The sequence below is a fragment of the Nyctibius grandis genome, chromosome 5 (assembly GCF_013368605.1).
Source record: "Nyctibius grandis isolate bNycGra1 chromosome 5, bNycGra1.pri, whole genome shotgun sequence".
Lineage (NCBI taxonomy): Eukaryota > Metazoa > Chordata > Aves > Nyctibiiformes > Nyctibiidae > Nyctibius > Nyctibius grandis.
Window position 1 is genome coordinate 40,582,020 of NC_090662.1, and position 14,379 is coordinate 40,596,398.

The 14,379-nt window shown below is 35.7% G+C and overlaps 1 protein-coding gene across 2 annotated transcripts in view; it reads left to right on the forward strand.

The window, feature by feature from the left end:
• Positions 1-14,379, forward strand: part of LEMD3 (LEM domain containing 3) — a 54,079-nt gene that overhangs the window by 24,201 nt on the left and 15,499 nt on the right. For both annotated transcript variants that reach the window (XR_011048234.1, XM_068401602.1), the window contains exons 3-9: positions 1,441-1,507; positions 8,442-8,509; positions 10,435-10,514; positions 10,595-10,743; positions 12,485-12,586; positions 13,606-13,708; positions 13,944-14,122. Coding sequence is in view for 1 of the 2 variants with exons in the window: in XM_068401602.1 (XP_068257703.1) it covers positions 1,441-1,507; positions 8,442-8,509; positions 10,435-10,514; positions 10,595-10,743; positions 12,485-12,586; positions 13,606-13,708; positions 13,944-14,122 (748 nt within the window). In the remaining variant the exon portion in view is untranslated. The remainder of the gene's footprint in view (positions 1-1,440; positions 1,508-8,441; positions 8,510-10,434; positions 10,515-10,594; positions 10,744-12,484; positions 12,587-13,605; positions 13,709-13,943; positions 14,123-14,379) is intronic.

Consider the following 14,379-nt stretch of genomic DNA (forward strand, 5'->3'; position numbering starts at 1 on the left):
TCCTTTCTTTATGTGGTCCAACCATTAATTTATGAAAAAATAATTTGGTCACAAAAATGTTTCACATGTCTTGTCTCAGTGTAGCTATTAGTGAAGTCATGGGTGTACCTACTGGCAAGGAAATGGAACTTGGAGTACTGCTGTTGGGGGGTGGGTGTGTGTGGTAGAGCTCTGATTTTCCTCTTCTGCCATGCCCAGTATTTTCCAGCCAGGAAATGAGTTAATAAGGTTGGTTAGTTTCCTGGGGAGTACCAACTGCATCAATTTAATCTCAATGATGGTTTTGTAGGACCAGAATAGGGAGAGGTGATGCTGGTAATTGTTGATATTGTCTATGGGAATTCATTTGTCAAATGTTTCTCAGTGAAAGAAGTATTATGCTTTTTGGTAGCAGTTTTCTTATGGAAAAAGTCGCATTCAAATTTTAAAATTATGTTAGACAGTGCTGGTGCATCAGGGAATTAAAATATATTTAGTTTTTTTTCAATGTGAGTATAATCAGCAGACGCACAAACTGGAAAACTACTTTCCTCGCGTATTTTCTCCATAAAGGCTCTAGTCTTATCTCAGCCATTTGACTCTGCGCCAGGAGGCAGAGCCAACTTCAAAAAAACCCCAATGTTTTAGAATGGCCTTTAGTACTCAGTGTATGTAATTGCAAGTTCCTCATCTTTGTATTTTGAATAATTCCTTTTAATATAAAATGTTTCTGGATATATTGCAATGAAATTGCTCAATATCTTAATAAGTTTAACTCCCCTGTAAGTAACAATTATATGACATCTCATATTCATGCTTGTTTTGGGAAATAGGCCTTTTTATACTAGCGGCACATGCAGGAAGTATCAACAAGGTTGTATAGTCCACAGTTTTCTGTTGGGTTTTTTGTTTGTTTGTTTTGTTTTTTAATTAAGTGACTGTAGTTTAAAGGTAAACGACAAAAATCTTACTTTGCTATGAATTTTATGCGGGAATATGACCAGATGGTACTTCAATGTGGCTTGTATGAAGTGTCACTGCACATTTAAGAATAAAACTGTGTTATTTTTATATAGTAGCTATCAAAAAAAACCAAACAAAAAACCACAACCAAACAAAAAAAAAACCTCGAAAAACACCAAACCTCTTTTGGGTCATTGCACTGTTCTCTCAGTAGTATTAAAATAACGTTTTGAGCTGTCAGTTTTAACTGGCAGATCCATCAGAGTCCAGGCTGCAATCTAGTTTAGTTTCAGTCAAGATCTGAAAAATAAATATTGTGAATACTTTGATTCAAAGTCTATTGCTTGCATCATTGTTGATGCGTGAAACATTACAGCTTTCCACCTGTATGTTTAAAACCATTTTTTCTCATGGTATATAAAGATTTTTGGGGTAAATGGAAGAAAATACGTCACTACTAATGTTTGCTTTAACATTAATGTGTTTTTCTAATTCTAGGAAGATGAAATAAGTCTCATGATGAACAGCTTATATGCACTTCATGATAAATTGGCACAAGTAGCAGGTAACACTAAAAATATTGTAAATGAGTGTTATGGCAACAGCTACAAAGAAGTCTATGCTCAGATAGCGATTTGCAACAACTGGTATATGCTGGCACCCTGATAGCCATTTAGAGTTCCATTTTGGGAAAGTAGCTACATGGGTGAAAAAAGGCAGTGTACGTGAACTAGAAATGGGATTTACACTGCCTTTTTCACCCGTGTAGCACCTTTTCTTGCAGTGTTCTTTAATTAATGGGATAGGGTGTTGAATATTGTGATCCTGTCTGGTCTTTGGTCTAATCTCTTAATGCTTTATTAATCTGACTTCATTAAAAGGTTTAAATATGCTGTATGTGGAGAGGAATATGTATTTCTTTTAAAGGTAGTTATTTCACTATGGTGGGAAAATGAAAAACAAAATATTTCGCAACAATCAGGAAATTATTACTAATACAATGAACAGTAGTGGTTGAACAAGATTGCGTTGTTAGACAAAATAGTCCAACTTAACCATACTGATTATATAGTAATGAGAAGTGCTGTATATAGTAATGTGTAAGAGACGGTTATGTGTTTAGGAGGCAGTGGTTCAGGTTTTATTTTTCAAGCTTTACTGTTCTTTGTGCCAATTGTTTCTTTTGCAACAGCAAGTTTCACTAAGAGGGCTTTTCCACTATTATCAGGTGCTACAGACATTCCTCAAACAATAAAAAATGCGGAAACATCTCTGTGTCTGATATGAGGCTGACAATTTAATATGTCACGGCCATATAGGAAATCTGTGAGAGATTTGAGCAGCTCTGTAATACATTTAAATTGCAAGAGTAATCTTCCTGCAGAAGCTTTCTGTTTCCAGAGCATGCACAATATGTTCAGTGAATAAAATAGGTATTTGGACAAAACCCACAAATTTCTTGTTTACATTATTCTTTAACCCAAAACAGTAAAAGAATGATGTTTAACCTGAGTGCATGCAAAATAAGAGTTGCTTTAGTCTTCATTTTGTTGCTTTCTGGCTGTGAATGCTTTGCAGTGTTGATCTTTCACAGGTCAATTACATCTTGATACATTTTTATCTGTTTCAAACTATTTCATACTTAATAGATGGTAGTAGATAATTCTGTGCTATAAATCATTGGGGCCAAAAGATTTTTTTTTTCCATGTGGGGTAGCCAACCTGTGGTGTGTAGGAATGTCTTACGAGACCCACAGCTGTGTGCAGTAGAGCACTGACTTGAGTGAAGTGGAAGTAATGGGTTATGCTACTTTTCTCCTGCTTTTAAAGAGAAAATACAAGAGCTTGCTCTACCCTCAGTGTGTCATCTGGCCCTCCGGTGGCCATACAGTAAACAATGTACTTGCCTGGATAAAAAGGCTTGGCATGTCATTTCTACATCTGTGAAAGAAAGGGAGTTTTCTTCATTAGCTGGGGCTTACTTACGTGCGCTTACACTTATAAAAATGTTTAACTGTCTGCCTTATGAGAGGAATTTGTATGTTCCAAGATGTCTGCTTTCTTCTCTGGGTCTCAAAGGTGCATTAATCTATAGTAGTCTATTCCTGGCCAGGAGAATCTTCAGTACTTACTTTCAAAAAATATAGCTATACTTTGTAGTTAGATGATCCCCCAAACTGAAGCTGTATTGCGAGATTACCTGCTTGCTCAGCAGAGTAGCTTTTGTACAGTCTGAAGAATGACCTAATTCATCTGTACTTAGACAGAAGTTATCCTCAATGCCAAGTTTCTTAAGGTATGAGAGGAAGATGTCTGCTGTCCATTTTTTAATACCATTTTGATGTAGATCTGGCACAATATCTGGAAGCTATTTAAAAGTCATACAACAGAGAAAGCTGCTAGAGAGATGCTGGGTTTAAGTGTTGATCTTGTGCACAGTGCAACACTTCAAAAGAGAAAGAAGTAAAGGAATATAGCTTTACTAAAAGTGGTGCTTTTCAGGTCTCTCTGTCACATACTTGGAAAAGTTTCTCTCATTTCATACTTGGCTATGAATCATTTTTTCATGTTATAACTATTAATATTAAAAAGGCAGGCTGGAAACTTGCAGCAGTCTGCTCTGTTAAGCTTTATTCAACATCTTTACTACCATGAAGATGGTCACTTCAGAATTTGGTTTCTAGCCCATTTTGTTTTATTAGATGACTTATATTTTTACTGAGCTAGTTTCTTGCCTTGTCAACTTCAATTGGAGAGCAAGTGATGGGGCTTTTATTTTAGAAGGTAAAACACTGAAAGTAGTTTGAAGGAAGAAAAAGTCAGGGTAACAGTTTGTTAATTTTATTTGACTTAATATACTGTGTTTCTGTTGTAGATGCCTGTTGTGTACTGATATGATGTACAATGATTTAATTAACCTATTTAAAAATAGATTGCCTTTAATGCATCACTGTTCTCAGAATAATGTCTGCCAAACTTATGGTAATGCCTACCTCATGAGAAACTAGAGGGAGAAGCAGTATCTACTCATCCAGTTCTGAGTTGAAGTTTGTGTTCCTGTGTTCTTGTCTAATGGTTCAACTTTTCTTCAAAGCAGCAACTTTTTATAGACAGTATATATTTTGGTGCCTAACATTCTCTCCTAAACCAAAATATGTGCTTTATTTAAATTACACTTCCTTCAGGCATATGTTAATTACTGGATGTCTTGGTCTTTCATGGACAAACTTCAATAGATCACATCCATTTTCAGTCAGGCTTGTAAAATGAATAAACCTAACCACTATGTCCACAAGAAGCAGCCAGCTACCCATGGGTGTGACCCTGCTTTCTTGTACATGAAGAATTTTTATTTAGTTGGATGTTTCTTTTCCTTGTCATTCTCCACAGGGTGATGATCATCACATTTAGACTGTTTCCTTCTGAGCTAATGAACAAGCACAGGTCCTTGAGATGCAGGGGTGCATTAGACTTCCATATGTAATAAGGCTTACTGATAAATGCATGGCTGGAAGAAAATCCTGGCAAAATACTAGATATTATTTAATATTAATTTCAAGTGTCAGCTACTGTATCTGATCTGTCACTGAGCTGTCACAGGCTCTCAGTTCTGTCACTCTCCTTAATCTTCAGTTCTTCAGGTAATTGATATTGTGCTGTTTCCAACCAGTGATTTAAAGACTATTTAGCAAGTTCTGTTTTTCTGCAGTGTTATTTAACTGTTGAATTTGCCTTTGGGAGATGAGGCATTCTTACTTGCTCTCACAACACTTGTTCTGCTGTTGCTTTTCTTTGGCTACCCACTTTAGTGTCCTGCTGCAAGTAACTTGTAAGCATGAGACCCGCTAAACAAATGTGTTATACACTATTTGCCTTTTCTATTAGTTGACTGTATTGCATCAAGCTATAAGCTAGACATCTATGCTAAATCCACGTGTTCCTTAAAGTATTAGATTTCCACTGGGTTTTGGTTCTGATACTTTAAGAGAATGTTTTAAAATTCTGAATATTTCTGTTAACTGTATATGCTGCAGCTCATAAATTAAGCTAAATACTCCAATGAAAGTTTCAAATATTCAAGCCTGCATGGAAAAGCAGATCTCATTTATTTTCTGTATTGAAAGCAATTGTGAGAACAGACTTAAGTGTTTCTTTAGAACTGAGGCTTTAGTTGCTTTTTGTTAGTATTTCTAGAAGAACTCAACTTCTTATGCGGGTTGCCTAAGTACAGTAATATAAGCTAAAAGGTAATTTTGTGATCCTTGCTGGGATGTGTTACTTCTTGCCTCCCTATGAAGGCAAATAGAATGGTTCTCTGATTTCACTTGAAATTGAAGTGATCTGTGCTCAAGAAAAGTTTGAGCACAAAGATCTACGCTTTCTCTTAGCTCGCAATAGACATTTTAACAGAGGGGCAGTTTTTACAGAGAGCTCAGATGTATCTTGCAGCAGACCTGTGTAAAGTTTTTTTGCCTCTGCTTCAGTTTTATTCCTGGATATAGGGCCTCAAATGGAACAGCTGGGAAACATTTTTGGCTCAGACTATGGAAAGTGGGTTTCCAAGCCAAGCGGTTAATGATTGCACCAAAGTTATTCAAAGTAAGCCTTCATTTGCAGAACTATTAGCTAAAGCGGTGACTGAAATGGCATATAGGAATATCCTGCTGCTTGCAGTAAAACAGAAGGTTGTCTGACTTGTGAATTGCTTAACTTTCTGCAGGCTTTCAAATTCATGAGTTTCTCAGAAGAAAGCTGTTAAATGGTTCTCAGCAATAGATGGGTTGGAATGAGAGACTGTGTCTCCAACAGCTTTTTGTACAGGACTGAAACTCTCTACCTCTGATTAGCTTACTCCTTTCGAGAGTGGGAGGCAAGATGAAAGTGACTTTTTTTTTTTTTCCCCCAGCATTGCATGAGGGTAATTTGAACTGATGGGCCTTAGACATTGTCAGAGCCTAGGCAGCAAAGGCATTTTTAACTGTTAAACTTGTTCAGAGGGATTTTAGTCTGAAAAAAAAATTCAGAAGCAGGACTGCGAAGAAGCTGGCTGCTGGTTTTTGAAGATGAGACCAGAAGCTGTGAAGTCTGTTGGCTGCATAGTACATAAACGTAATTCCTGGAAGAAGGCAAATGAGATTAGAATTTAAAATTACTAAAGTAATCCAGTAGTCCCTCATCTAAGGGAGCTTTTGTCCTCTTGTAAGAGGTAATACTGTGTTCTCGTAAGATTGAAAATTCAAAATGTATTCTGAAACTTGTTTTTAAGAATCCATTTTTCACAATCTGATCTCCTGCTTGTGTGTTTTGTTTTCTGTGTATTAACCTCACCCTTTCTATTCTTTCTTATTTCATAAATGGGCTTTCCTGCTTATCTAGATAATTAAAAAAACCAAAACCAAAACCAAAACACCCAAATAAAATCTCCTAAGCAGAAGAATCTCACCCCCCTGCTCTCACAAGCTGTTTTGTTCAGCCAAATTGACAGACATGCTTTTTCTGTATTAGAAAGACCCCGGGAAGATTTCAGGTCTTACTGAACAACAAAAAAAGCCTAAATGGATGAATACCTATCAGACTTGCTCATGTCATACAATTTAATACCTGATTGAGATTGTACATATGGCTTCTACAGGGATATGTTTTGTTTTTTTTGTATTTATTCCATCAGTTCTAGATTTACAACAATATGTTTACATCAGAGATTATATAAGTATGTTATATAGTTTTCCCAAGTCTGCTAATCTTTTAACATTAAATCACTGATGATTACACATGTAAATTTACAGGTCGTAGATTTTATGCTGCACGAAATGAATGTCTGCTTCAATTACATACAAGAATAGCCCATAACTCCAATTCTGGTGCTGACTTCTGAATTCAGAGTATTTTTTTGCAAAGGTGGTGTCAATTTTCACCAGTGATCTTGTGTAGTTTTGCTGTTACAGTAGACTCAGGCACTTTGAAAGTCTAAGATGTTGCATGTTAATTATCAAGTCAAACGACTTTTGAAGTGGTGTCTTTTCTGCTCAGCGCTTGATTGAAAATATGTGTGTGCACACAGGCTTAGTTCCAGCAGCACTTCTAGGCCAGGTAGCATATGAGCACTCTTAAAAACAGTATTCCTGTTTCTCTGTAACCCAACAGTAAGAGAAGAGCATCCCTGTTATGCTGATGTGCTTGCAAGGCTAATTTCACTTAAATCTATTGAAGTATATTGAACAAAACTTTGCTTTAGCAGTCTGAGAAGGACTTTTGCTTCATAGAAACACTTGTTTCTTTGGAACTCCCTACTATGAATGAGACATGAGTATGTTTCTCTATAACTTGCTGGTGTTTCCTAATTTGTGCTCAGATTGCTATGAATGTTCTTGTTTATGTAGGGAATTAATACTTGAGTTCCTCCATTTAAAGGGTATTCTAGTGTGGAGTAATTCCAACTTCAAATACTTTGTAAGAGTATAAGCAAAGGTTTATATTTTGTATATGCATGAGTATCTTAACCTTTCCTAGCCTTGCTATGGCTTTGGGAATAATACAGCTTAGAATAGATTCAGGAAGGTAAGGCAGGCGTAACCCTGAGCCAGTGAAAGACTGGATTTATTTCCTATTTCATTTTTTTGGCACAGTAAAATCATAGTTATAGATGCTAAGATTTTTTTTTTTTTAAACATCATGAAAAAAGTGATCTTCCATTCCCTGACAGTTCTTCAGAAATGATGGCCTAGTGATAGATAAAATTGGTGTTAGACTTTTTCCTTTTCGATGTGACTTTGTGTTGGTATGACTTGTCGCTACATAATTTTTTGCGTGAGTCAGGTACCTTCAGTTTAGCAAAGAAGATCAGGAAGATGATGGCATGTGCCTGTGAGGACTGACTGTGCATATAATACCTACTTTCCTGACTACTTCTGCATATTTTCCAAAAGAATTAGGAGGATGGTAAAACCACCAGTTTTAGGCCATACTGGGATTTTGTGCATGTTCAGGAAAGTGATGAATAACTGTGATAACTTGAACCAATCTAAAATGCAGTAACTTCATAGCGCCTGAAATACAATTATGGATATGTTGCAACTGGAACTAACTTGGTCTGTATAAAAGATAACACATGTTTCAGAGTAAATGGAAATTATTTGGAAGAAGTTGAGTCAGGGTACAGCAATTGTTTTATGGTAACATCCTTTTGATAGTTCTTCATACTACCTTTTGTTCTGCTTTCGGTGTAAATACCAAAATACACTTTCTGAGCAGTACTTGAAGTTGTATTGATGTGATTTGTACATATTATTAGCTGTGGCAATCTTAATTTTTTTTTTAACTTTTTTTGAAGGCGAAATTTGTCTAGAGATTTTTCTGTAGTTTTAAGGGAATTTGTGAGAATTATTGAGCTACTGCTGTTTGTGTAGATTGTGCTAACCGTAAGCTTGTGTTTAGATGATTTTATTTTATATAATGCAGTAATAAGTAGATCAAAATAAAAAAAAGTTTAATTTTACCAGGGGAACATGAATGTGGCAGCTCTGTTCAGAGAAATCTTACCGTCCAGGAGGCAGCTGCATATTTAAAAGTAAGCAAATGGGGTATTTCTCATTGCTTGTATATAAGAATTGTGTAAGTTACCATTTGTAAGGCCTGGGTTCATATCTAGTGTATTGACTAGAATTTGACTTAGTATTGAATGTTATTTAGAAATGTTTGGAATTGATGTCTTTAATACATGCTACTTAATGATTTTTATTTCAGGATGTAGCGAGGTTTTGGGGGAGAGGGAAGGTGAAAGAAACTGGCTTAACTGCAATGACAGTGTAGATAGTAGTGCTTCAATGGCATGCAGGGTTTTTCCCTTTGGTTAAAACACCAGGGCATAATTTGAACTGATGGAGCTAGTTGACCAACATGAAAATCACAAATCTATGACATTCAGATCTCTAGAAGCTTCTCCAGAAATCAGTATACTTTGATTTGAGACTTAGTAGAAAAGGATACTGTCTTCCTTTCTTTGGGAGGAGAGGCTGACATGTGGATCTGTGCACCAGGCCTGATAGGCAGCAGCTGTATGGGGGCACCATTCATTGATGCTTTAAATAGAAATGGTCAAAAAAGGCCTTTTCGTTAATTTGATAGGTGAGCAGTATTATGAAATCCCACTCTCTGCTCTCATTCCCCTGCCTCACTCCCCAAATAAAAGATGACTTTTGCCTTGTCTTGACAGCTGTAGGGTTTATTTTAGCCCATGTTGGTATACCCTTCAGTGGGAAACTACTTGAAGCTTTTAAAAGGCTCAGAGTATAAGATTTATTTGGTTGGATGGGGGGGGAGTTAAGCTGATGTGATTTTTTTAATATATAAATGTATAGAAATTTTACATTTTGGCAAATGTTTACATAGTAGACAAAAGGGTAATGTTAAGAGCATCCTGAAGAAGCTGCTAACACTGGTTTATGGTCTGGCAGTGATATTCTGTCTGCCAAAACCAGTGCATTGTGGGAATACATTGGAAATAATTAAGTTGATACCAGATAACTGATGGTCTTATCTATTGTGCTGAAAGAATGACAGTTGTTATAACAGCTGTTTTAGCTCTGATAAGATGCTCAAATTTCATATGAAAATTTGTTACTTTGTACAAAGTATCGTTTAACCCTACAGCTCCTCATTTTGGGAGTATAAATATAACTCCTTTGCAGAACTTCAGTGTTCAGTGATAAAACTTTAATATTTTACTCTCACAAGTGAGAATAAAACAGTTACTGTTTTTTCTTAAATGCTTATCCTTTAATTCTAGGCCAGTTACATTATGTGAGGTTCAAAGGAAGGATCGAGATAAATCTTCTTGGGGAGTATAATTTCAAATACAATAGTAACTTCCATTTTTGCTTTTCTTTTTCTGCAAAAGAACGTGCAAGGTGAACTATGGTAGATAGACTTAGCTCAAATAGCAGTGAATGTTCTATGATAGTTGATACCATCTATTTAAAAAAAGTCTATTTCTATATAGTAATATCAGTTCTTGAGCTACAAACACTGGACTATTTGCAAAATACCAGTTAAAACTGACTTTCCTCAAGCTTCTTTAAAAAAAAACAAAACAAAACAAACCAACCAAACAAAAAACCTGACCCGAACTGCTTTTATAGGCCCCATTTTCAGCTGGGTTTGTATCTAGTTTGAGTTTTACTCTTGAAGTAGATTTTCAATGAGCACCGCCTAGTGGCTGAATAGTTTTTTCTTGCTATAGGTTAGAATTGTTAATAAAACAGTGAATGTGGCTTGACTTTTAAAACAGCCCTTAATTTGAGGAATGCAGTCTGATAGCTGCTCATAGCATGTATAGGTTCACTTCGTGTAGTGAACACTTAGACAAAATCTGAAGAATCAAGAACAAAACCACATAGTTTTAGCCGCTAATCTGTGCAGTATCTGAATTTTATTGTGGCATGATAACTTTCTGGTTATTTATGAAATTACTCATTAATATTTGTCTTTTGACAGAATTTAGATCCAGAATATGAAAGTGTACTTAACACAGCATTACAATGGATCTTGAATAGTGGGGAAGATGTTGGCATAAAGTAAGTGGTCTTTATTTCTTAACTTAATTTCTTCTAACAGAACGTATCCTTTTTCATCAGTACTGTATATTTTTGAATAGGTGTCTCAGCAGTGACCCTAATGAGATGGATGTCACTAATGTGACAGATGTGAAGTATCTGGAATCCACTAGTCCAAAGATGTCTTTCAGGTGTCGTTTTCGCCGTGCGTTTGTTAACGTAACTCACAGATTATCAATATTGCTTTTGGGTAAGTTAATAAAAAAACCAAACTTTCTTTGCTATAACTTGGGTTTATGTAAGTGCATGGGGAAGAGCAAACAGCATGTTTAGAGAAAGTTTTTATTCAACCATAAAACCTGGAGTTCCTATCAGCATCTTGATTACAATGCAGTTTGCTTTGCACTTCTGTTGCTATTATCTGCTGCTGTGGTCAGCTGAGCATAGTCATTCTTTGGGAACTCTCTTTTTCCCTGCCAAAGCAGTACCTTGTGGTTTTCAACAATTCCAGGTTGAACTGATTTGAAAAAGCAAAATGCTAGTAAAAAGACATGGTAATCTTAATTTTGAGGATATTTCACTGTTGTTCCAGGAACTCTGGAAACTTAACTACAGAAAAGACTATTTTCCTAGTTTTAGGAAAAGTTGGATACCCAACATGGTTGTCACCAAAAATTCTTACCTCTACAGCTCTGTTGTAAAAATGTATCTTATCCTTCAGTAAGAGTCTTTGATAGTTCTCAAGTTTCAAATTCTTTCAAGTTTATTTAATTCTTAACCATACTGAAAACTACGCAGCATAAAAATGTGGTACAGCTGAGTGCAGACACTTCACTCTTTTCCATGTGGCTGGTTAGAAATATTGAAGATGCAGAGTTCGTCTCATGCACCTATTGAATATTTAATAAATTGTTTATCCCAATATCTTAACAGTCTCATGCTTATGAGCAGAAGACTTGAGGCCTCCTTCACTAGCCTGTAGACGAACCAAAAGAGTCAAAGGCAAACTGTCCCAGATTGCTGTCTTTCTGATAATAGTCGATGTGAGGGTTGAATTGGGATGCGGTGATGAAACTCAGTATCCAAGTTAACATTGGTCTCATCAGTCATGCTGAGCAAACTACTGTGTGTCTCAACTTTCTCATTTGTAATTAAGGTTAATATGAAGCACCTTTTCAAAAATAAACCATTGTATAAATGTTTTGTCATTAACTAACACCCATTTTGGCCTAAAAGGGTGTCCCTCGGTCTCTCTGTATCAGTTAACATTGCCTTGTGATCACTGGTATATGAAACAAACTATGTAATTATAATTTGTGTATGCGTGTTTTGTTTTTTTTTTTTATTATTGGTAAGAGATCATGGGTGTAGTGGTGCCCTCAGCCCGAGATGGAAAAAGGAATAAGATTTTTATTTTCAGCTTGTGCTGCTGGCCTTCCTAACTAGATTGTCCTTTTGGGGAATAATCTTTCAAGTAATGGAAGAAGAGCATGCAGTACTTTGTTGCAAGAAATACAAATCTGTAGCTCAACTGAAGCAGTCCAAGTTAATTAGTTTTGACCAGCTTATCTAAATCATGTGGCTTGTCTATGAATTAGTGAGTATTGTGCATTTTAAAATATTAACATGTTCTAAATTATCAGTTTATGTGACTTTTGATATGACTTTGAATTTTTCCAATATAATTGTTTTACTATTTTTCTTCACAAATGGGTAAAATGTCAAACCACAGTCATGGGATACCAGGCTATTGTTAAAATAATGAAATATTTTTCTAAAGGTAACTGCTCTTCAAAGTTTAAGAGTTCATGTTGCTGTGCTAGTAAAATATAAAATATTGTCAGTGAGTACAGTGTTCTTCACTAGCTTTAAAGTTTAAAGTACTTCAAAACGTTACCTAGTTCAACCAATTTCTGAAGTATGTGCTGTAAACTTTGTTAAATAACCAATGTTCTAATACTGTTTAATGAGTATTATCCATCTTAATGCAGGTATAGCAATGGTTTGGGGAGTCTTGCACTACATGAAATACCGTTGGGCAAAAGAGGAAGAAGAAACGAGGCAGATGTATGATATGGTGGTAAAAATCATAGGTATGGCTTCTTGAGTAACATCTGATGTATCTGGATCAGCTCTGTATAAGCTTTCAAAGTACTGGCATTAATTCAGTTATGTCGTCTGCACGTTTAGTTGTCAGTCATCATGCTGTTAGAGTTCTTGGTCAAATGTGTGGTTCATGTGTTTTGTTTTTGTTTTTTTTTTTTTTTAAAAAATCATCCTTTAAACCTAATCAAAGCTTTTATTATAACGATTGTAATTTGTGAATGACAACAACATGGCTATAATAAATTCCCATTGACTTGGTGGTATTTTATCTTACTATTGAAAACAAATATAAATGTGATGTTTGTTGACTAGAAGTATAGTGACATGTTGTATCTGTATCTGTTTTTTTAGCTCTCTTTAGCTAAAATATCTACTCCTAAAGTGTGTGTTAGCTCTCAGTTCCATCCTTAATGGCTTTTCATAGAAAAAGCAGCTTTTTAATTAGTCACTTTGAGCAGAAATTTTGTTACTAAAATAGAATGCATAACTGAGTTCTGAAATTCTGCCTTTCTACTTGAAACCACAATGTTTTCAGTAGTTTGTAGTTTTTATGCTCTGTTTTGGGCTGCATTTTTACTTAAATTGTCTTATTACTTTCACCTATGGCAATCATTATAAATACAGAGATGGTAGACAAATTTTCCTGTTTTTACCATTTTCCTACTTTTTTGTTTGCAAATCAAGTTTTGTTGGGGTGGGGGGAAAAGCACTTTATTTTCATAGGTGACTGTCTGTACTAACAGTTAAAAGTATCAATCGAGTAACTGCAAGAACTCTTTTCCTTTATTCCAAAGTTATTTGGGGTACTTGGAGGCACTGTGTGTGGTTAGTTTTCTTCTTCAGCATGGTTAGGAGGAAAAAGGCTTCAAAATGCCAAAAACACCTTAACTTTTAACTGCTGAAACTGGGAGGGTTCTTTAGAGTAGCTGTTGATTGTCAGAATTGATACTTTTCTTAATGCTTGCATAAACTATGTAGTTACCAGTTTTTCTTATGGTGTCCTCAGATGTTCTAAGAAGTCACAGCGACGCATGTTCTGAAAATAAAGACTTGCAGCCTTACATGCCTATTTTACACGTGCGTGATTCTCTAATACCACCTCAGGACAGGTATGTTCTCACTAGAAGTACTGAATTTCCTTATGTGTAAGTAAGAAAAAATAGTAAAAATAAATTGGTCAATTAACTAAGTTAATTTCAGTAGGGTGCATAGTGTAATATTTTGGAGATTCTTATTGACACAGGTGTGGGTGTAAAAAAAACATTGGATTTCTCTTACATGCTGGATGTCAGCTCTGCAGGTTGTTATAGTGCTAACTTTGTAATTCTTGCTTCAATTTTTAAGGAGGAAAATGAGGAAAGTCTGGAATAGAGCAGTTGACTTTCTTGCAGCAAATGAATCTAGAGTGCACAGAGAGACACGAAGAATAGGTGGTGCTGAGTTCTTGGTTTGGAAATGGATGCAACCTTCTGCGGCATGTGACAAAATTTTAGTGATACCATCAAAAGTGTGGCAAGGCCAAGGTATTGAAGTTCAGTTATATTTTGCAAATATAATTGTTTTAATTTCTGCATCTAACTTCTAAATGGTATTTTGTTGCTTGAACATGAAGGACTTGTTTTCTCTCACACCTTTCACTGTTATGAACTGTCAGTGCTATTTCTTTATTTACTTGTTGTTCAGTAGACTTACTGTTTCTGTTCATTCAGTGTCTGCCTTGTTTTCAAGCAAAATGAGCTTTTCTGTTCTAGCTACTGCAGAAATACAGCAGAGGGCATGT